Below are 23,487 nucleotides of genomic sequence, written 5' to 3' on the forward strand. Positions count from 1 at the left end.
GAATGAGCTAGCTTAACCTGCACTGTGGTCCCGCAGTGATCCTCGCTTCAGAGTCAAGAGGCTCACCTGCCGTCTGTTGGATCTGAACCTGGATTTACCGCTTTGAGAGATGAGAGGCACGTTCTCTGGCGGAGCCCCACAGCCAGCAGCCTGCTGAAGAGTGTGAATGCTGGGCAGCACTGGCACCACCAAGGACACCGAGCCTTTTTCCACTGGCAGACAGCTTCCCAGGAGCTTTATCAAGGAATCTATATTTGGATTTGATTATGAATTGAGGAGTTTGGAATCAGCACACTGTGGAAATCCTGAGACAACATTTCTTTTTTTGATGTAGGATTTACAATATGTCTACCTGACCGCACTCCTTGTGGCTCTGGAGTAAAGATGAAAAATGATTTAAGCAAATGTGTATTCCTTGATCAAAAATAACATGAGTACCTCAACAGTACTTTAGAATGCTGCTACCTTCATTGTATGAGCCGTGTCCTAGCTCTCAAAGAGATTGACCAATGAAGCCATGGGACTCAGCCAGAGCTTTACAAGTATGTGGTGAAAACCGTGACCAATTTATTTTGGGGGAACTGAATTTCTGTGTTACACCCAGATGGAGTAATTTCTAATTTTAGGGAAAAATGAGGGGGATAGTTTTAGCAGAGTAAATAATGTGTGATGTGTGAAAATGTTTAATTTAGTGATTTCCATTTTCCCTCAGCCTGAAAATTATTTAGCCTCTTAACTTGTAGTGTTCAGAATTGTCATGTTTTTGGACTAGCTAGGCACTTGTTCTTACACTCGCTCATCTGCTCACTAAAGGAATGTTTAGTGAACCCTGTTTGTTGGAAGATGCCGTAGTGGCTCAGTCCAACATAACTCACAATACCAAGCTTCAGATGGGCTTCCTTCCCTGCACTACCTCCACCCTCGCCTGACATTTTTAGTCAGTCACACTAACACCAGTGGGTGTATATTAGCCTAGTCAGTCCCCTGCAGGGCTTGAGCTGGGCCCGCAGCACTTCCTACCCTCCTCCTGTGTTTGAGTTAGCTGGGCCCCCAACCGTACCTTGGGAGCCCCTCACCCCCGGCCTGGACCCTGTCTCCCCCCCACCCCGCCTGGTGCTGCTGCACTCGGCTCTGCCTCTGCTGGCCGAGGATGATGTGGCAATGCCATGTGTCGTCCTCTGAGTGCCGCTGCTACCGGCTGAACGGCTTCTCCCTGCTGAAGCGCTTCCCTCTCTCGGCAGATGGGGCCTGTGGTAAAGCCCTGGACCAGCCGGTCGGAGAGTGGCTGGAGCACGTGGGGCTGCCGCAGTACGAGAGCAAGTTCCTGCTCAATGGCTTCGACGACCTACGATTCATGGTGAGTCACCTGCAGCACGTCATCTCAGGGGTCGGTTCCACTTTACATCACTCTGCCTCTCCCCGTGTCAACCTAGCTGCATTTGTCTTTTTATGTCACCACTCTGCTCTCTCACCCTCTGCCTGTCTGTCAGTAGCTCCACTCACCCCTCCTCTCCTCTTTTCTCTTTCCCACTCACCGCTGCACCTTCTCTCATCCTCCCCCCGTTTCCCCTCTCCCCTTTTATATCTCCTCTTCACCTCTTGTGCAATGCATGACCCTGCAAAGATTTATGGCCCCAAGCAGAATCCCTTTAAAGACTATGGGCTGTCACCAGTGGAAAGACAAATGACAACCAAAACCTATTAACTTTTTTCCCAGCAATCCCAATCATGCTATCTTATTAACTGAACAATTCTAAGTCCACCTCCTCAGCTTTATTTTGAACACCCAGATTTACAGTCACTGGACTTGACCTTTGTATAGATGCAGTCAGATAACCTGGACAAACAATGCTCAGTCTAAACACACTGTAGTTGCATGGTTGCTTGCTAAATCTCACTAAATCCACTACTCATTACGCTCTGCTTGTGGTGCTTATTAGACAGTCCTGCAATAATTGCACTATGTATGATTACATTGCCGCAGCATGCTGGTATTGTATTTATATTCTGTATACTCCTGTCTTTTGGAGTTTAGTGGCACATTTTTGCATGCAGTCATTTATTTTGGTGACAAATTTATTACTTCACTAGTAAGTGAATTATCAAAAATGATGCATCCACTGTGATGATTTTAAAACACAATTGGAGTTTCTGGAAAGCATTGACACATGTTAAATGAATGTTTTGAATTTTTAAAATGCCTCCATCAAATTACATATTGATACATTCATTCAGCTGCAGCTCAAAAGACATCCACAGTCTGACTGAAAGCATTATCATGTTTCCCGTAGAGAACATTGCAAGGAAACTTGATATTGCATTTGGTGATGATTTTAGAAAACACCATTACGTTTCCAATCCCCCGGTCATGTTGCTCATGAAAAAACATGGCCATACACTGTAAATAACTCGGCCCAAAGGGTAAATGCGGACATCTCTCAGACCACAGAGCTGCATTAGCACTATAGGCTATATATTACATCAGTTTGTCACAGCTGAGCTCACTTAAGTGAGACCAGTGAGCTCAGAGGGAAAGTGGTTGTATTCATAGAGCGTTTCAGTTGAAGAGTGCTGCCCCCTGATCTGTTTTTCTTTCTGATAAGGCATGAGATCACAACATAATGGGAGTCCTCATGAACACGTGATCACTTGCACTATGAGGTGCTGTGGATACAAGCTTTAGACTCAGATTTGTTCATGAGGTAACAACAAGTAGTAGTATGCTCAGTTATTATAGGTAGTCATAGTAAAAGGAATGCAGTAGGAGGGTGCACTATGGATTACAGTCAGATGGAAAAATCATCTTGGCTGGCTTTTTGCATATATATACACAGTATACACTATGTATATATATATATATATATATATATATATATATATATATCAACATTGAGTCTTTACAGTGTCTTTACTGAGTAGTTTGACTGCTAGAGAACATAGACAAACAGAGTTGGGCAATATTTTGATTTTATATCAATATTGTGATAAAAGACTAGTAGTGATGCGTCAGGTTTTTTTTTTTTTTTTTTTTTTTTAAACCTGCACCAACCCAGCCTGTTATGAAAGCCAATCTGCCCAGCCTAAACCTCAAACGTGCGTCAATTGGTTACCCAAACCTGACCTGCAAAGCATAAAATGTGTTTTCTGTTTAAAAAGTACAAATGTAGGAAGACATTAAGTTCTGAACCATCTTTGAAGTGGTTATGTCTAAAGTATGATCCGTAGCTCACAGCTGATATCTTAAGTGGTTTGTTTACATAATGCAACAGAGGTGCATATAATGAACGATTCAGCGTGGACAGACAGGTTTGCTAGCTTGCTCTTTGGACACAGTTTTAGGCCTTCATTCTCTCTTAGGGAAATAATTTTACCATACAGTATGACCGCAGATATTTAAGTATGTCAGATTTCAACAGATTTTCCTGGTTAAAAATCAGATAATGAAAACCCTGAGCACAGCAAGGCACATGAGCTGCTTACAGTGGGGTCGAGAGATAGACAGAGATGAAGAAAGGGAAAGAGAAGGTGGAAGGTGGACTACTGCACAATGTTTCTCTATGTTATTGATAACTTACTAAGAACATTGTCGTAGGTTGTACCGTGCATCACTAGAGACTAAATATTGTTTAATATTTTTGATAAGTGTTGTCTTTTCTCAACGATAAAGGCCACATTGCAGTAAAGTGATCTAATTTTCTTTATTTACCAAACTGTTCAAGGGGTTTGATTATATTCCTTTACCCACTTGGTCATCATATCTTCATTGATGATAATTATTTGTCAGAAAATCTAATTGTGTAAATATTTATTAAAAGCACCATTAGTCAACCCTAAAATATCATTACAGGACTGAGGTATTTGGTCAAAAATATTGTGATATTTGATTTTCTCCACATGGCCTATTAAAAAGTTTATTTCCCAACTGTAAAATGCCCTCTTTAGTGCATTTCGTTGTCACAGTTTATTGAAAAGACTAATTAAAAGGATCTGCTTTTCCTATAAGGAGACAGGAAATGAGGGGAGATATATAGATAGGGAATGGCATGCAGCAAATAAATTAAACAGATGACATTGCGTTCATGATCTCTACACCACCTGGTTGCTTAGGTTCCATATCAAAAATGTTATTGATATCAGCCTAAAAAATCAGGGGACTTTAACATGGATAAAATCTTTTATCACTCTACATGTAATATTATTGTATTTAATAATATTATATAATGCAATAGAGTATACACTCTGGCATTTCAGTTGAGGAATAGATAACGTTTGAATGGTGTTTCTCACTAATCTAGTAAATTGAATACCTGACAAATAAAGGTACTTATTTAAATTGATGCCATAAATCAGCCCTGCTTATTGATTCTCAGTATTGCCCACAATTGCCTAATGCAGCCAGAGATATTAAAGAAATAGCTAGCTGAGTATTAAATGCAAAATCTTTGCCGGCTGACACAATTTTTTTACTGTCCCATGGTGTGTATAATTATATTGGCTGACATTAGAGTACAGATATCTAGACAGTAGTTGGAAAGAAAACAAAGACCTTCTTGTCTTATTGGTTTGGAAGATTCCTTGTTGATCAAGAGTTAATGTGATGAGGACGTTGGGTCATTAAGCATTCTGATGTTCATTTTCATGCCACGACTAATGTGTCTGCTGGACTTGATGCATCAAGGAGATAAATCATTAATTTCACAAGGCAAATTACCCATGGATATTTACAAGGATGTGGAGGTTGCAAACAAGGAAAAGGTCAGCGTAGTCAGGCAGACATTGTGAATGTTTAATATTGTGCCCTTTTAGATTCTGCCAGACTGGCTTCAGATGTGATCAATCTAACTGAACATCAGGATTTGTTTGTGGGATTCATTGTCAGTCAAATAATTCCTTTTTTTTAAAAAAATCCTTTGTTCCTCTGACGTCCAAACTAATGTGGCAATGACGCAAATTGTCTAGTACGAAACATTGTAGAAGTTACCCATCATGCATTTACATTGCATCTTCCCTGCATCAATATTGCATCAGGTTCTGCAGCCCCCTCTTTCTTGAATGTTATAATGTTGAACTAAGCATACATATTGTAACACATAAATTAAGTCGTCCTTCTCTGCTATATTATTGTTACGCCGGATATCTCTTGAAAAAGTAACAAAATTTGATTTTTCTAAACAATTCCCCCGTGATGCAGAGAAATAGAGCAATTCTAATTCACTGTTGCATTAACTGAGTGCATTTAGTGAGATGAAGGACTTCTACCATGGCTACATCTGCAAGTCGTATCAGATTAAATCACACCACCATTGCTCATGAGCTATGCAAGAACTGAACCATACATTCCCGTCACATGTTTCAAATGCAGCATGAAATAATAAGTTTGCAGAGTCTCCCGAGGCATCATCAAACTTCAAACTGTGTTAATAAAAGTAGAGAATCTATTTTGGTCCTCCCTTACATCAGACCCCGCTTCATTTTGACCTTTATTCTAGCGATCAGTGAGTAATCTCCAAACTGCACCCTGATACAGGCCTGTGAATACTGCTGCATTGTGCACTGAAACCAATCCAGTAAGAGCAGATTGAGTAAAGACTACAGAACATTTTAACATTCTTGGCCAGGAAGAATCAATCTGCAGCAGTCCACAGGGAAAAACGCTTAGCTCCACATTTTCAAGGTTCCCCTTGTATCTTTATTCCTGCCTATAAACCGGAATAAGATGACAAAGCAGCACGAGCTGCAAATATGAACGGCTACATGAAATAGACAAGAATCTGCTTGTCAGTCAAGATTTCGGAAGGTGGGGGAACGATTATTGTTCATTGTTCCTGTTCCTAAATTAAGGAATTGTTACAAACTGTAGTGAAATGTTCTCGTTTTCTCTCGGACTGTTTAGTTTCCCTCAATGAAACACAGAGATTCGGTAGATGCTGCTGCAGTTATGAAGGCTTTGTTCCCTCTGAGTCGCACCAGATCAGATTGATTACTCTTGGCATGCACAATTTATTTGACTTCATTGTCCTCCCACTCTGCTGTTACTGCTTATGTCAGAGATGTGCATACTCTGTGTGTGCGTGTGTTTGTGTGTAATGAGAAAGTGTGCACGGCTACAGTGTCGCCCTGGTAGTTACAGTGTAGAGAGTCATGATACTTTTATTGGCCTTTCATGTTATAAAGCTATTTGTCACATGTCAGTATGGTGTCTTTTATGTGTAAATACTATGTGCCTATGTGTGTATGCAGGCATGTAATTACTTCACTGATATACAGTTCAATGGAATTGCTGATTTATTTTCATGGATTGTATTATTGTATGTCCATACTGTGTATTGTCTCTCTTTGTGCATGTGTATGTGCTTGTGTGTTTATTTGTTTGCATGCATGTATGTGTGTTTGAGTGTGGCTGTGTCTGTATGTGTGTGTGCCTGTGTGTGTGAATGTGTTTACTTGTGTGTGTCTCTTGCGTTTTTGCACATGTAGGGAAGTAACGTGATGGAGGACCAGGATCTCAGAGACATCGGGATCACTGACCCAGGACATAGAAAGAAAATCCTCCATGCGGCACGCAGCTTGCCTAAGGTACTTAACATCATAACTTAACCTCAGCACTGAGGGACGACAGTGACTGACGGTGTCTGAGAAGAAAGGTCAAAGTGTCAGTTTGTTTATAAAAATAGAAGATAAGCAAAAAGAAAAAAGATAATATGCTAATGTGAAAATGTTTTACATGTTTGGATGTGGTTCATCAGAGTTGGAAGTAAAAGCCTTCCTTTAAAAACTGTAAATTGATTTTTTGACCACATATACTGTACTACATTTAGGGGCAAACAAGTCAAAAGTACATGACGACAATAACTTTGTAATACATTATATTGCTAACTCTAATCTTTAAGTAGTGCTCCAAATTGCATTACAATTTACTAAAGAGTGAGATGAGAAGGGTTATACTGTTTGATAAAGGCTGCACATGGGTTGTTGGTGAAAGTATTCAAAATAAGAAAACGTTTCTATTTTTAAAATCATGCCTCCAAGTCTACAAATGTGGATACTAATAAGACTAAGTTACAGTCATTGTAGTGGCTATGTGAGGCTGTACTCAGGCACAGCAGCTCTTTTAGCTAAATCCTAACAAACTCAAGATGCTAAAATGCTGATGTTAAGCAGTTATTATGTGCACCATCTTACATTATTCTGTTACCTGGCCAACATTTGCTACACAGTAGAGCTCAGCAGTGAGGTTCTGAATGTTAAAATCCCATTCGTACTCTGAATTGGGGTGTGTCAACCTTGTTTTAAGAAAACGTGTTTTCCTCACCATGTCATTGCACACTTAATCACTGACAATCCTTAAGTGTAATAGTGACGTCTTTATTTGGTGAAGCTCGCTGTTGCCATGAACATGTATACAGCATCCACAAATGGTTAGTGAGGAAAATACACCAGGGTTCCCCATACATTCATTTATTTGTGGCGGGGCGCCATAGCAAAATCATTGGGTAATTTATAGCCAGCTTGGGCCAGAGACGGCGCAGCAGAACGTCAGGCACATTCAAAGTGAAGCCTAACTGTTCATTTTGCTGGGACTAAAACTTTTCTCTCACTTTCAAACTGCTCCTCTCATCCATCCATGTGATGTGATCGGAACAATTATCCACCCCGGACAGACAGATCAATTATAAGAAAGAGTACTGGAGAGTTGCACCTGCTGCGCTGTGTTCACAGACCCACAAAAACATCCAAATTAAGAGAGAGATGATACAAAGAGACACACAGACATTTAAAAGATGCCAAAAAGATAAATCAACAACAAAAAAAAAAAAAAACACAACACACGATGACTTAAAAGTCATACGCTTGCCAGTTGTCAATGTTGCCATGACAATTATTTTAAACAGGGAAACAATTACATTTAAGGCTTAATCTTGGACTCGCTGTAACATTTCCAAATAGACTATATTCTATATAACTAGTAATTTATAGATAAGTATAAAACATTTTTTTAAGAAACATATACTTCATTACATTGTATTATTGCATTTCTAATACAATATGTGGGCTGGGTCCTGGACTGACTTGCTCTCCGGTCCAGATCCGGACCAGAGTCCAGACATTGAGGACGTCTGCACTATATTATATTCTACTGTACACTATCCACACAACACAAACTACAGTATATACAACACTGTTATTTAAAATACAAACACTATCATAATGACGATGGTTACTTTAAGAAGCAGAAAGGTATCATTTGCAGTGGTTTATGGGATGAGTAGTTCCTTCACTTTTACAGTGACTATGCACACAGTCTTATGCTTTTGCTTTTTTTCTGGTTTCTTTTTTTTTTTTTTTTTGTTGCTGTGAATCAAATGTTTTATGATCCTAATTCATCCCATAGTTGGTGGCTTAGTTCCAGGCTTAAAGAACTCTTTATAAGGATTTTCTGAAAGTCAGTGAAGTTGATAAATGTAAAATAGTCTTCAAGAACCAGTGCCTTTCAAAAAGTTGGTTTAGCAGATATTCTGGCTATAAACCAAACTATTGGACAAACTAAATTTTTTTATTAACATCAGTATTTTTATCCTATAGGGACTTTAAATATCTGCAGAAAATTTCACAGTATTCCATCCATCTTTGTCGACATATTTTATTTACAACCAAAAAGCTGGTAGTGTTAGATGAAAAGTCAGGAGATCACTAAGGTCAGCAGCATTCGTCCTCTGGGGACCAGACCTCTCACCATCTGACGTTGGTATCCCTTGAGCCACACGGCTAGGATGGCTATAAACAGCAGCAGCAGTGTCCAGCTTTCGTGATGTAGAATCACAGCCACAACTAAAAAACAAGCTTATACCCCTTACATTCCTATTTTAAATTTAAGTTTTAAGCACAGTACTTGTTGTCTTACATGTGTCTTTCCCTTGACTGTAGGTGAAAGCGCTGGGCTGTGATGGCAGCACATCTCTTGTCTCCTGGCTGGACGGCCTCGGCCTGCATGAATATCTGCCCAACTTTCTTTCAAGTGGCTACCGCACACTGGAGTGTGTCAAGAACCTGTGGGAGCTGGAGATTGTCAATGTAAGAAGCCATCTTTTACATCTATTCAGCACAGTTTTGATTTGGCTTCTTTCAGATGATGGGTGAGCAGGAAATTGTTCACTGCCTTAAGCTCTGAAAAAGAGATGTGAGTTTTGATGGACTTGTGTTTTTAGAAATTCTGCGCCAGTCCTCAGAGAATAAACATAAGACTGTCTTGATTTATTGATCATGTTTGAGGTGAAGAAGCACTTTAGAATTAAATGCTGAAATGACAGAGAAGTGCTCGATGATTGAAGCATTTGCATAAAACTATAGCAGAAACGTTTTCAATATCTCTGCATAATTAGTAGATAACTAACTGATAAAATGTAAATTAAGGAGCAACATGGCGACTGAGTATCTAATTTGGTTTAATTTTTATAGAAATCTTGTAACATTTTATGAAAATGTGTAATTACAAAGGAGGACTAATTTCCTTTGGGCTGAAAGTTGTGGAGGTTTTAGAGAAAAGCATGTACCAGTTTGAATGAACATGTGTTCAGGTGTCGATTTGTCTCTGAATGTACGTGTTTGTGTGTTTAGACTACAGCAGTGGGTTCCCAAGATAAATCTGAGACTTTGCAAGGTGATTAACAGGATAGGAAAGAAAAACATACCCTCTGCTAAAGAATTCTTCTCCTGACGTCTCTTTAATCTTGAATTTATTGTAAAATACTGGGTTGTTGTACTTTGTCTGGCATCTAAATATTTGTGATATGAACCAATTTTTGATGAAAAAAAAACAGTTTTAGGCTGAACTTTCACAGCCTGTGATAAAGGATTGCAAGTATCCTTGGTGTTGTTTGTATGAGGCACAGGCCGAAATAGTTTGGATCCAATGAGTAACAGGAACTTTACAGAGAACCTTTTGATGTTTTGGTGATGCTTCATTATGGGTTTATTCCCATTATGCACATTAACTATTTGTTGTTGCTGACTGACTGCAGATCTCATCCGATTTTGCTAATAACCAACAAGAAAATGCATTTCCTGTGTAAAAGATTTTAAAGCTCAAATGCATGGCACTGCAGAACAGAAACACTGACCTGGTGAGTCTCACAAAGTGTGTGGACATGCGCTCAAATAGAAACTGCTGCAGCTGTTATCAGTCATTCAATCACAGTTAGCTGAGAGTTTGAAATGTTTTTTGTATTTATCTTCAAAATACGTTGGGCTTTGATGCATTTGTCCTGCATTTATGTGTTGTACTAGGGTGGCACAGTGCAATATTTCTGTGATTTTTGCGATATGCTGAAACAAAACCTTTGTCAGCCTCTGTTTTATCTAATAAGATCTGTTCATCTCACTTCAGTCATTTGTACTGCAGTAACATGTATCTAGAGGACAGAAAAGTCATCTGTGACTGTTGTGGGTTACCAGAGGTTTATTATGTATTTGAAAAAAAAAAAAAAAAAAAAAAAAAAAAAAAAAAAAAAAATGCTGGTTGGAGTTCGCTTTCTATTTGCACTGCTCAAGTTGTAGAGATACTCAGAGTCCTTTGAAAGTATTTGACAGAACAAATAAAATTAATTTGCAGGGCAAGTTATGTAATGCTGAACCTGAGTATCTCTACAACTTGAGCAGTGCAGAAAGGCAGGCTAACTCCAACCAGCATTTTGGCTTGGGTGTTTGTTTTGTACCGTATTCTTATGTCAGATTTTTATTCTATTTTTTTGTGAGTACCTGAGAACTCTATAATAATTAAATGCAACTATTTGAATATGGAAAATACTTGAAATGCTTGTCCCTGTTAAGTAGGAATAAGAGCTGTTGTAATAGAGGTAGTAATGAAGGCTGTTGTAGTTGTAATGTGATCATGCAGACATTAGCATTGTTTTGTCATGACAGGCAACCACATGATTTGATGGTTAATGAGCACTCGCAGAAGGCAGTTCAGGGGCAATTACAGCGATCATATTTTCCCACTCATCACTGTGTTTGTGTGTGTTTGGTTGCGATAAACACAAAGGCAGTGGTGGCAAAATGGCAGGAACCAGCAACAGCTGCAGTAGAAGCAGCAGCAGCAGCAGGAAAGCAGCAGCCAAACACACTGTATATGCAGTGTGTGAGGGATGGTGTCCAGCTCGCTGCGATGCAGCACAAAAAGATGGGTGTGAGAGGAGGGCACATTACTTTCAGTGTGCAGAGTAGCAGAACTGCCTGTGAGCGTCTTGGCAGGACTCACTTTGCCCATTACATTTCCTACATCCTCTTCAGCATCTTACAGCATCTCGGTATCAACCATCAATTTGATCTACGAGCTGGTTTACATTCTCATACAGTCCCCAGGCTCTTTATTACTATTTAAAAAATTCTCCTATTTCACACACCTCATGCACACTGGTCTCACTGGGATTCTGTACACGAAAAAAAGGAAAACAGCACCAGAAATCCAGACTACAGACCAGTTGCCTCATCTGCCTCTGACTCTCACTGAATAAATAATTGAAGCCTTCAGACAAAGAACCATACGAGCCTGTTATGGAATATTTTGTACCAGCAACAAAATTGAGAATGTAACATTAATCACTTGACATCCACCTTTACAGGATGAGCTTGAATGTTAATAGCCAATTATGCAAATATACAGTATTAAGATAATGAGTTTTGACTACATAAAATTAACCTATGTTTCCTCCTCAGAGGGTTTTAGCCACACAAGCGGATATGGCATTTTGTCAAGGGTTTTAGGAGACAGATACTGTAGATACATGTCAGGTGTCAGTGTTAAAATACTGTAACTTAAAAACGGATTTAAATTGTGGCAAATGCAGTGAATCTATGTAATACAGATATTTCAAAGTAGCATTTACATGTTACCTGCTATTATCCCATAAATCTCCAAATTCTTGTCTGTTATTTAAGCACTATGTCCAAAAATGAATTGTAAATTATAGAGTGTCCCAGGAAGGAGACAGTGCTGTACTTTAAGCTTACAGCAAAACAGATTGAGGCTGAATTATTGACGAGAGTCATTTCTGTTTGCCTGTGGATGCCTGCCAGTGAGGGCTGCATGCCACCAACTCTGTGTCAGTGTATTTTGGATGTATCTCTGTTAGCTTAGTCTAAATAAATTCTCATGTTTGCGATATTGATGTGACAAAGCACTGATGTTGTCCTCTCTAGGTTATTAAGATTGGCCCCCTGGGACACAGAAAAAGGATCATTGCCTCTCTTGCAGAGAGACCCTATGAAGAGGCTCCGACCAAGTCCCGCCGTCTGTCCCCAATTATGGTAAGACTGGTGATCAGTGTTGGGTTTTTTACTTAAAAAAATTCATTTTAATACTAATTCCATATGACTCTTTTCAAAAGTAATATTATTACTATACTTATTACATTCTGCCAACAGCAATTCATTACACTGTTCGTTAGGGCTGCACAATATGAGGTATATATGTAATAACGTAATTAATATCGCAGTAAAAATCGTACAATAACTATGCCGATATTAAAGAGATATTTGTGTTGCTTCAGTATACAGCTAAAATACAACAAATTGTTTGTAAAAAAAAAAAATGAAAGGACTTTATTTCATTATTTTATTGAACAAATTGAACATTGAACTGAGCACAAAAAGAACCACGAAAAAAATAATCAGTTAAATTTTAAAGTGCAGTTTTCTCTTCTTTTCTGAGTAATAAAAAATTGAATGCAACATTGCAGTCTTTTGCCATTTGTTGACATTGCGATGACAATCTAAAAAACAAGATATCGTGCAGCCCTGGTAATACTTGTTATGTTACATTTCTGTTACTTGTTATTTCTTATGGGGTTCTTCTGTTGCCTGTGACTAGTATTTTCCAAGGATCTGTCTAAAAAAGCCAGAGTCAATCATGGAGGTAGGCAACATTTCATCCACCACATATCCAGCCACAAGCTCCGTTAGATCTTTGTTGCTAGTAGTCTGCAGCTGTCCACAATTAAACGATTATTTAGCCAGTGTAGGGCTACAGCTTCTCCCACAGCTGCAGAGGGATGATCTTTGGTGGTGTGTATTTCCAGGAGCTTCGCACTGTTGTGCTGTCGATCGTAGTTGGTGGTTGGTTTAAGGAGCTTTGAGGTTGTGTGTTTTTTTGCAGTGGCAAAAAATCTTTGTACAATCACCTGCACACACTTTACCTTTGACAACAATGTTCTTGTCATTTTACCTCCCGACAAAATCAAAGAAATGGGAAAATTTCCAGCTGCTGAATGTTTCCATCTTCCAAACTAGTTCTCTGCTTTGTGATCTGCAGAGAATACAAAAATAAAAGGCAAGCCCCTTGTACTTGGGTGTGGTCAGGTTCAGGCGTTTCCATCGCAGTTTTGCAAGATCTGGCTTTTTCGAACTGCCTGAAATACCACCTCATGTGAGCGTAAAAACTTTTTTGTTTTTTTAAATTGATGTTTTTCCATTAGACGTATTTAATATTCAAAATTTCAATCTGTGCAAATTTAGGGATGATGAAAAGCTGCCTAATGACATAATTCTCAGATGTAGTGAGATGTGGTGGATGCATGGGACTTTTGCATGAGGTTTGGGTTTGTCTTGTGTGAGTCATTGTTAGCATCTTCTAGACATATATTATCAACATTTTTTTGGATGTAAAGCTGCTGAATGGACATTGTGTACATAAACTTAAGCATAATATCTGAATAGACCCGCTCATGTTAACATAATATTTTGATGCTGCTTGGACGCACAGGAATGTATATACACCTGGGTGAAAATAGTATTGTTGGCTATAAACATCTGCGTGCTAATAGCATCTGCCAAAATATTTTTATCTAAAGCACCTTACAGCAGAGTGTGAATCAGACTGCAGCGTTGTTAATGCTGCTATTTAACCATCAGGTGCAGAAACACTGTCAGTGCTAATTTGGTTAATAGATTAGGTGTGCTCAATATGCCCAATTAGAAAGGCTGCTCTGCTTACAGCCTCAATAAAACCCATATTTAGTGTCACTGATGTCCATAAACAGAATGTTGTTTTTTTTTTTTTAATGGTTTTACGTTTGTTTAGATTTGTTGTTACAGTGCTCAGTATTTCAATAGAGATCGATGATTATACCCTGTTACTTTTCTTATTGAGCAACAATAAAAACAGAGCTTAGGTTAAACTGGTTAAACAACGTTATACTACAAGCTTTATGTCTATGCCAACATAATTTTGTGAGAAAATGGATCCTTCTTTTTTTTCCAGCAGCAGAAATCTAATTTTGGAATGAGATTCTTCAATATCATTATGTTCACAACAGTTAAATACTCAGGGCTGATTTCCCAGGCAGATTAAACTGGGCTAAAAAGAATGGAGAATCTCCATGGAAGAGGCTCTTTTGTCGAGGATTAAGCTTGGATGTAGATCAGGGAAACCAGCCCATGTAGACAGTGCTGTCAAATCATTAATCTGTGCTGTGCTCTGTGTGTGTGTGTGTGTGTGTGTGTGTGTGTGTGTGTGTGTGTGTGTGTGTGTGTGTGTGTGTTTGTGTGTGTGTGTGTGTGTGTGTGTTTGTTTGTTTGTTTGTGCTCTTTTGTGTGACTGTGTGTGCGCGTATGGCAGTTCCATGACCTCCTGTCCCAGACCACGTCTCCACTCAGTCAGATGGACCCCTACACCAGTCGCTCCATGGACATGCTCCTGCCCTTGGCTGAGTCGGACCGGAGACGGAGAGGAGTTGACCAAGAAGTGTGTAGTGTTTCTCTGCGTTCATATAGTGAGAGGCCGCGCTCTGTAGTGAGTCCCACCTTACTTCACTTTTATCGTCCGCTGGGAAACCACCAGTGAGCGACTAGCTGAATAATAGAGGAGGATGCTGTACAAAGTTAGACGTGTCAGGGTGTCTTGTCACATGAGCCGTGCTGGATGCAAAACTAAACCCACTGGTTGAGTTAAATCATAGTGGGCAGACCCAAAGAACCATGACAGCATCAGAGTGTACCCAGAGAAAACAGCAAAGGGTAATTAGGGTTGAGCAATGGGATAATAGCCACAGCACAGTGAGATGATGTGAATTGCGTCTATTGTTCATACTGTGGTAACTAACTCTTTAATATCTCTGGATGGATTATTAGACCATCAAAGACAAAGATAGAAATCAGTGGAACTATTAGATAAAAAGTTTTTCATCAACATGATGGAGAACTTTGATTTCTCAGGTTTTTAATTTGCTGAATTAGCCAATTTTCCACAATTTCTCGATCCATTTTTCATAAAATGTTTGATAATATACTCAGTTGCTAGTATATTAGGAGCACCACCACAAATGACATCCCCCAAAATGGTCTCAAAATTGAATCAATATTGTTTTAAAACTGTTGTTTTAAAACAAAAATGGAACATTATTTTATTGCAGGACAGTAGTATTACACTCCATTAGTTTTAACTAGGTGTACCTAATAAACTGGCAACTGAATATATGCATTATATAACACACGGGGGAACTAATTTTATCAAGCTCAGCACAATGGCTTCTAGCTAAATCTATATGTTTTAGACATTGTCAAGTTTCGCTAGTTAGCTTAGTGAACCCTCCATTAGGGCTGTATGAGATGGCTGAATTCATTTGATAATTGTTCTAATATGAATAACCACAATGTGGAAAATGTATTTAAATAACATAAAAAGAATGAAGCTAATGTTCAATGCAAATCACATCCTGCATTTTATCAAACAAAACTCCTCAAACATGCAGAACAAAATCTAAAATGACCTGTTTATTCATGTCTTGTTTGTTTTTTTTTATAAAGAAATGCATCGAATCATTCATTTGGATTGATATAATTTCACTAAAAGTTAACAATGCTGGATTATCACCCTGCTCTACCTTCAATTTTCTCGTCTCTGTGTCGGCAACAGTTGTGAAAAGAGGCTGTACAGCTGTACCTTCTTCCCATCCTCATGAATGTGATATCTCAGGAATGCTGTGAGCAAATTTCTGCTACTGTGGCACAAACTTCCACATAGACTCAGCAATGAACTGATTAGATTTTGGTTAAATATCACTGTGACCTCGCAAATCTTCCTGTTTTTTCTATCTTTGGGCATGTGTCCCTTTTCTTATCATTCTGTGCCCGTGCTCCAAATTTGTGGAATGGTGAATGCAGCACAATCATCATGGCTTCATTTCGCCAATGAAAGTCTTCACGAGGCATACAACCGCAAAGCAATAGTTGTAGCTCAAACTAGCCATCAGACAGCTCTTAACATGATGTTTTCTGCTACTGTAGAGCTGAATCTTCATCATTTAAATTCACTTCAAGTTTACCAGTTAGTTAGCTTTCAGAAGAAGCGCTGTGCTCTTTTAGCTCCTGTCATTTCAACTAACTCGCCCATTAAAATCTTGTCCTCAGAGTATCTCTGATTTTTAGAAATATTTTAATAACTAAATACAGCATCTTCATTGGCTGACATTAATTCAGTTCTCATTTGCTCCCTTGAATTTATTGGGTACTTCTTGAAGGAATTGAGCTAAGAATAACTCTGATCTAATTTTACCATTTCCTAAAGGTCAAACTACAACACAAACAGTTCAGCTGACATGTCTCGTTTCTGACTCAGTGAGACCAAAGAGAAAACACAGAGGAGCGTCCGCAGATCACGAACGTTCAACGACTGCACCACTCAGGATCCATTTTATTCAAAATCAATACTTATCATTTTCCTAAATGCTTAGTGGATTATTTGCAGCAGTATATTTTATTCTGACAGGTGATTTATGAAAGAAGGAGCACAGCCCGCATTGACCTAAAGGCCCAACCATGTGCATGAATATTTATGAGCATACCAGCAGATCAAAAAGGACTTATATTACTGTAAAGTGCTGAGCGAGCACACTTGAGTTGCCTTCACACTAATATTCTAGCTGTCAGAAGTCTAACATGCACAGAATACAGTGTCTTATCACACTTTATTGTCTACATCGGTTGGTCAAAAACTTTTTTCAATAATGTGTCCTCTTTTAAATACTTTTTCAGCTGAGTACTCCTGACCAGCACAAAACACTTTTGGCAGAAGCACACAGTGAACAAATGTGAACATGATTGTGTTTGCTGTGGCAGTGGAGAGTTTAGGTAGTTAAAGATTGCACTGAAAACAGAAATATTGAATATAAAATGGTTCATGGTTTATCAGACTTACATGTTGTTATTGATCTCATCATAGTATAATTATTTTATTATGCATGACTGATCCCAGCTGGCCACCAACATTGTTAGATGTTGAGATTTGGTTGAATCTGGTTTGAGACTGTGGACTGTAAAAATAATGGATGTAGCCAGCGTGATGTCACCCATTGATTTTTAGACTTCTGTTATAACGGCTCGAGTTCAGCATTTCAACAGTTGCCATTTTGATCTTTTGGAGCCCAAAGTGACCATATTTGGGTAAAAAGGCTGGCTCTGTGGATGAGCAAGGAGTGGATTTCACTGAGAAGCCAAGGACACTGTCGGCCGACAGCCTGTCACTCAGAGCGGCTTACCCTCAATTATGCCTAACTTTAAACCTTAATAAAATGTAAAAGTAAAAGTTCACCCCCCGGACAGTTGTCAGGAATGTTGAAATTAGCCATAGAGACCAAAACTTTTACTTTCTACCAGGCTGTAAATGTGTTTATTTCTGCTGTAAAGTCAGATATTTTTAACATTTAATGTTTTGGAACCAGCCTCAAGTGGCCATTAGAGGAACAGCAGTTTTTGTCACTTCTGTACTGGCTTCATTTTGTAGCCCTTGAGGTTGCCACTTAGTTGTGATGTCAGGTGACCAAAATTCAATGTCCGGACATCAAATACCAACATCAGTTTGATGTAGAATACTTACGACTCATGATGCTTATAAATTGTTGGTTTTAAGTTGCATTGTGAACTAGCCAAAATCAAACAACTTCCAAACATCTCATACCAACGTCATCTTGATATGAGACTTAATGCCCACAAGACATGAAATTCTAACATTGTAGTGAGCATTTAAAATATCATAAAACCGGATTTTCATTTCAGCCTAAATATAACATGTATTAGATTTAAGAGTCCAACTTCCTTCTGATGTCATATTGACATCCCATGCCAGCTGGGATATTTTTTAAATTGACAAACACATCTCACTAACCCCCTGCAGCACCCTGAAGGGTACCTGTACCATCTGAGAAACACTGGTCTATACTGACTGAGGTGTGCACATGTGAAAAAAAAGTTTACACTGTCATTATAGAAGAATTGAATCTCTTTCATGCCACAAATGTTAGTCATGTTTTCCTCCAGCCAATCATTTTGCCTCTCTGCAGGACAGACAGAGTGAACGGCACAAAGACTCTCGTTTAAACCTCCGGCCGCCGAGCCAGTCTGCTACCTACGCCACGGTGTCCGCCTGGCATCACCAGCCTGAGAAGCTCATCCTGGACTCCTGCGGGTACGAGGCAACCGTAAGTCACTTTTTACTGCCTTAGATAACAAAATAACCCAATGTTTACCACAAAATAGATTGACAAGAATATTTAATTTACTTTACTGCAGCTAGTATCTCCATCCTGTGCTGTGTATTTGACATGTAGCCTGTGGTTGGATTTTTATTTTCTCCTAGTACCTAGGATCAATGATAATCAGGGATCTACGAGGGATTGAGTCCACACAAGATGCCTGTGCTAAAATTAGAGTAAGTATTACTGAAAAGGTTTAAAAGTACTGTTACTTCTCATTTAATTGGCTCTGACATTTTGAAGAAAAACACAAGTGTTTTATTGATTGAAAGTGATAAATAAAAAAATAAATAAACTCCAGCAATCAAACAATGAAAATGTCAGGCATGAAATGACAGGGTTACTGCAGAGAAATACAACAGACTAAAACCTTTTCTCAGCCTGAGCACATTCTCGTACATTCATTTTTTCTGTTGTTACATTTATAGTGCATGAAAAACTGTGTTTTGTTGTTCCATATATTTATTGTGTTCACTGCAGAAATCAAAGGACTCCAGAAAGGGTCCGGTCGTCATACTGTCCATTACTTATAGAGGGGTCAAGTTCATCGATGCAGCCACGAAGGTAATGGGAGAGTTATGTTTGTGTGTCTCTGTGTACATCGATCGGTCCAACCCAAACATTGCAGGCAACTCTCTCAGCCTTCATTAGTGGTTGATTTCCAGTAAGCACTCATTTCCTTCCTTTCTCCATTAGACTATAGTCGCGGAGCATGAGATCAGGAACATCTCATGTGCCGCCCAGGACCCAGATGACCTCTGCACTTTTGCTTACATTACCAAGGATCTGAAGAGTGGCCACCACTTCTGTCATGTCTTCAGCACTGTGGAAGTGGTGAGTAATACAAAGCTTTCTTGGTACAGTTTTTCTCGATTGCTTCGGCGCATTTTTCCATTCACAGTTTTCAAAACAGCTCAGACACAGCCCTTAACAGAAGACAAAATGACACAAACAGCAGATGTTGTTTGCAAAATGACAACACCTTCTCGAAACCTGTCACACACCCATCAAAACAACAACATTTTCAACAAAACCTACAATATGTGCTCAACTGAAACTGTGAGTTTTCTTGTTTAACAGTAAAAACTTAAACTACAGCTATCAATATCAATCTCTGCATCCCTCATTTCGACTTTTGTGTAGCACTCTTACAGTACTGACTCCTTTTTTTTTTACCACAGACACCATGCTATACTTGTACTATACTGTCAAAGTATTTGAAATCTCTATAAAATTTGTAAAATATTTTAGTGCTGTTATTGTATCACTAAATACAACTGTAAAGGACATTGTAAACAGGGGCCCATCAACATTTTTTTACCTGTGTTTTGATGTGTACAAAATGGCAAAGATTCTCACAAAAAAAAAAATTTTCCATATTATAGTTATTTTTTCCCGCATTACATGTTAAACGGTAAGAAATTAAAATCACAGGGCTCAATATTCAGTGAGCTTCAGTCGATTGCAGGGTTCAACGTTGATGTTTGTTTCACTTTTTAAGGGGCAAGTGGGTGAAAAATCTACTTGCCCAAAGTTACTAGCACCCTAACGAATTTTTTCATTTGTTAGCGGTTATCAAATAAAAAGGGCTTAAGTTCGTTGTCATGCTATGACCTTTCTCGTAAACTAGACAAGCCTTTGACAAAGAACCCTGTTTTTATCCACCTCACTCTCAAACCTCGGCAAACTGCACATTTCATAGCTTAAGTTTTGTCTACACCACCTGACAATACCCAAGTAAACACCTGTTTTCTGGGTAATTGAAATTGTTGCGTGGGCTTCAGCTCATAAACTTTGTATTTACCGACTGCCATGTTTTCGTGAGTTCCCGACTGGTACTGTGCATGTGCACATCTCAGCAGAGATGAATAGGAGATGGCTCGCTTCTTACTGCCATCACCAGCTCTGGAAAAATTATGAGTTTGATTTTTATTTTTTTTTAACATTTGCCCAGTCATGCTAGTGAGCATGACTGGGCTTCACCAGCCTTAGCCTTTACTGGCATTTGACTCTCCCTTGGCGATCCTTTTTGTTGAGCCCTGTATTGATCTCTGTTTTAAGTTGAATATTTAACGCTGAATTGTGCATTGATAGCAATTTTTAAAACGCAGCTGCTACATGTTTGTAATGTTGACAAGCTAATTCAGTCAGGTTTGGTGTTTCTCTTTGAGAAGTGTGTTCACTATTTTGACAAATGTGTTAAAACTCAAAGAAAATCGTGTGAAAGCAATGAAAAGGAGTTCATCCACTCACCAGATAATGCTAAGGAGGTGTGATCATTAGATTAAGGCGACCCATGAATTTCCTTAATGTGTGTAAGCAATCGAGAGAAAAAATAGTTTTGTGTTCAGTTGTGTGCTTGATAATATAAATATGACTGTAGCTCCAGATATAAGCTTATAGTGTAACTTTAACTTTTTGATACAATCCATCTTCCTATAATTCTTGACTTTTGTGAAATTCATCATTGGAAAAAAAAGGTGTCCCTCTTGGGATGTCTGGTATCCTGCAGTCAAAACTGCATGTAGCATCTTGTGGACATTATTTCCTTGATTGGCTCATCAAATGGCTTGATTAAACCTCCACTCCCGCTATGCATGGCATTTCTATATACAGTCACAGATTATGTTGTAATTTGTGTCTCAGCTTCTGCAAAGGTCGAGGACAATCTTTTCTCTTTGGCAGATGAATCACTGTGGAGTGTCGGTTAACTGCAGGAAAACTGAGCTGAGATGATAAAAGCTTTCACAAGACCAAAATACAATTTTAAAATACATGTTCGTATTTAACACAGCTGCACCATGTGGCAGAATGTCATGTAAAAACAGCTTTTGCTTTTCTCTAAAAATGTGATATTCAAACAAGAGCCAAAGGATAATTATACCATATAATTATCCAAACAATGGGAAGAGCAGCATGTGTGTGTGCTGTGCAATGTTTATTTTGTGATGCTCAACAAATGGTTGAAAACACACATTTACAAACCCAATAAAATAACTGTTTTAATGGTTTAGAGTTACAGAGTCAGAAGTCATGAAAATGTACTTACAGCAGATTTTGATAGTCCAAGCTATAGTTTTTACTAAAGGTTGTCAGGGAATTTAATGGTATGTCATGCACACACGCACACAAACAAACATTTACATTGCAAAAGAAAGTGTGAAAAAAAATGCATGTAAGAACTAAAGATCCACTAGAATTTATATTATATTATATTATATTATATTATATTATATTATATTATATTATATTATATTATATTATATTACTTTTTTATGTTGTCCAAAACAGGTCTCTCTTGAGAATATTACCCTGTGTCTCAGTGAGATTATCTGTATAAATAAAGGTTCAGTTAGAAAGAATAATAAAAAATATACATGTAGCTGCTGATTGGGTAAAACCTCTGACACACACGCCAAGTGAGAGAAAACGTACCTTAAAGCCTGTTTCACACCACTTTACATAGTTTTAAGGAAACATGTTGTTCAACCCAAAAAAATTTTAAAAATCCACACCATTTTCAGATTGAGCATGTCCCAGGTCTGTAGCCCTGAAGGGAGGTAGCACAGAAACAGCAGGGGGCCGTCACAGTAGACCTTTTTTACTTTGACATGTCATAGTAGGAGAAGCACAGCTGGATTCAATGACATAAATGATAACTGCATTCTGCTTAGGGAAGCTCCTGGTATTGTTCATGCTGGCTGACTGCAAAAGCTTACTGGGACACCTAATGCAGCTGAGCCATCATTAATGTTATAGATTTCACCTGTGCTTTCCCTACTATGACAAGTCAAATTGCCTTTAGGGAAAAGGTCGATTACCAAGGCCTGACTTTATGTCAGTGTCTGTGGATTTTTAACACACTTTTTTTCCATTCACACAGACACAGACCTATGAGATCATCCTAACACTGGGACAGGCGTTCGAGGTGGCCTATCAGATGGCGATGCAGTCGAGGGCGAGGCACTATGTCCCACCTACATCTCTGACCTCAGAGGTCATAGAGACCAAAACCAGCCGTCCTGTATCTCAGTCGTGGAGCAGCATGCGGAGATCAGCAGTGAGTACCACCCCACAACTCCTCAGAGAAACATGTTGAGTGTGTGTTATCTCTGAGTGTGTGTGAGTGTTGAATTTGCTCTACTTTGTTAAGAGGACAGAGGGAGGAGAAGCAACGTGCCGTTGTACAATCATAATTCAGAAAAGGTACACAGACCTCGTGACCGACTTTTCCCCGCCACTGAATCCCCAATGGGCCACCTACAAAGGAAGATTTGCTGTGTGTGGTAGAAAGTGATGAGTCATTACTTTGCAACCAATTTCATCTCGCCCACCCCTCAACTCTGACTCACTCAGATCAGCGAAGATTTTTTTTTGTGCATATGCGAAACATGATGAATGAATTGTTTTATTTGTTGCTTACAGGCGGGTATATAATTTCCTCTGGGACTTCTCTGAGGACTCAGCCGCGCTGGTTGGGCCCATCCGCTGCTTCCTCGCTATTGATTAATTGTGTTGCATATATGTTGACGTATACCCTGAGCTACGCATTGATGCATTGACCTCTCAGGCTGCATATAATGAGCACTCAGTGATCACTGTCACCTGAGAGAGCTGCACAGCCGGGAGCACGCTCACTGTGAGACCACATGCTTATGCAGAGGCACAAATCACTTTGTTTTACTACCTGCCTGTAAGGATAATATATGGAGTAATCACAGAGCTGCATAATGAGTCTGGCTGGTTGTTTAAGTTTTAAATGAGACGGGGGGGACTCCTATCTGCTGCAATTTGTTTTAATGCTTTTTATTGCTGTGTGAAGGCTACCAAATCTAGCTGGTTTAAACAGACCGTGACAGCCGTACAGGTTTCTTATTTTTTAATTTTCCATAAGGGCAAATTGACAGCTCGCTTAGCCATCAACCTCCTCTAGTTACTGTTGCTGAGCACATAAGCAATTTAC

The 23,487-nt window shown here is 39.0% G+C and overlaps 1 protein-coding gene across 3 annotated transcripts in view; it reads left to right on the forward strand.

Annotated features, from left to right (window-relative positions):
* anks1ab (ankyrin repeat and sterile alpha motif domain containing 1Ab) overlaps positions 1–23,487 on the forward strand; it is a 55,757-nt gene that overhangs the window by 24,814 nt on the left and 7,456 nt on the right. For 2 of the 3 annotated variants that reach the window (XM_042508886.1, XM_042508896.1), the window contains exons 3-12: positions 1,242–1,357; positions 6,478–6,576; positions 8,926–9,072; positions 12,199–12,306; positions 14,615–14,788; positions 18,333–18,470; positions 18,629–18,700; positions 19,005–19,088; positions 19,221–19,358; positions 22,408–22,584. In XM_042508886.1, the coding sequence (XP_042364820.1) occupies positions 1,242–1,357; positions 6,478–6,576; positions 8,926–9,072; positions 12,199–12,306; positions 14,615–14,788; positions 18,333–18,470; positions 18,629–18,700; positions 19,005–19,088; positions 19,221–19,358; positions 22,408–22,584 (1,253 nt within the window). Of the gene's footprint in view, positions 1–1,135; positions 1,358–6,477; positions 6,577–8,925; positions 9,073–12,198; positions 12,307–14,614; positions 14,789–18,332; positions 18,471–18,628; positions 18,701–19,004; positions 19,089–19,220; positions 19,359–22,407; positions 22,585–23,487 lie in introns of those variants that run through there. The other variant, XR_006106924.1, reaches the window with a different exon arrangement.

This window comes from Plectropomus leopardus, chromosome 2 (assembly GCF_008729295.1).
Source record: "Plectropomus leopardus isolate mb chromosome 2, YSFRI_Pleo_2.0, whole genome shotgun sequence".
Taxonomy (NCBI): domain Eukaryota; kingdom Metazoa; phylum Chordata; class Actinopteri; order Perciformes; family Serranidae; genus Plectropomus; species Plectropomus leopardus.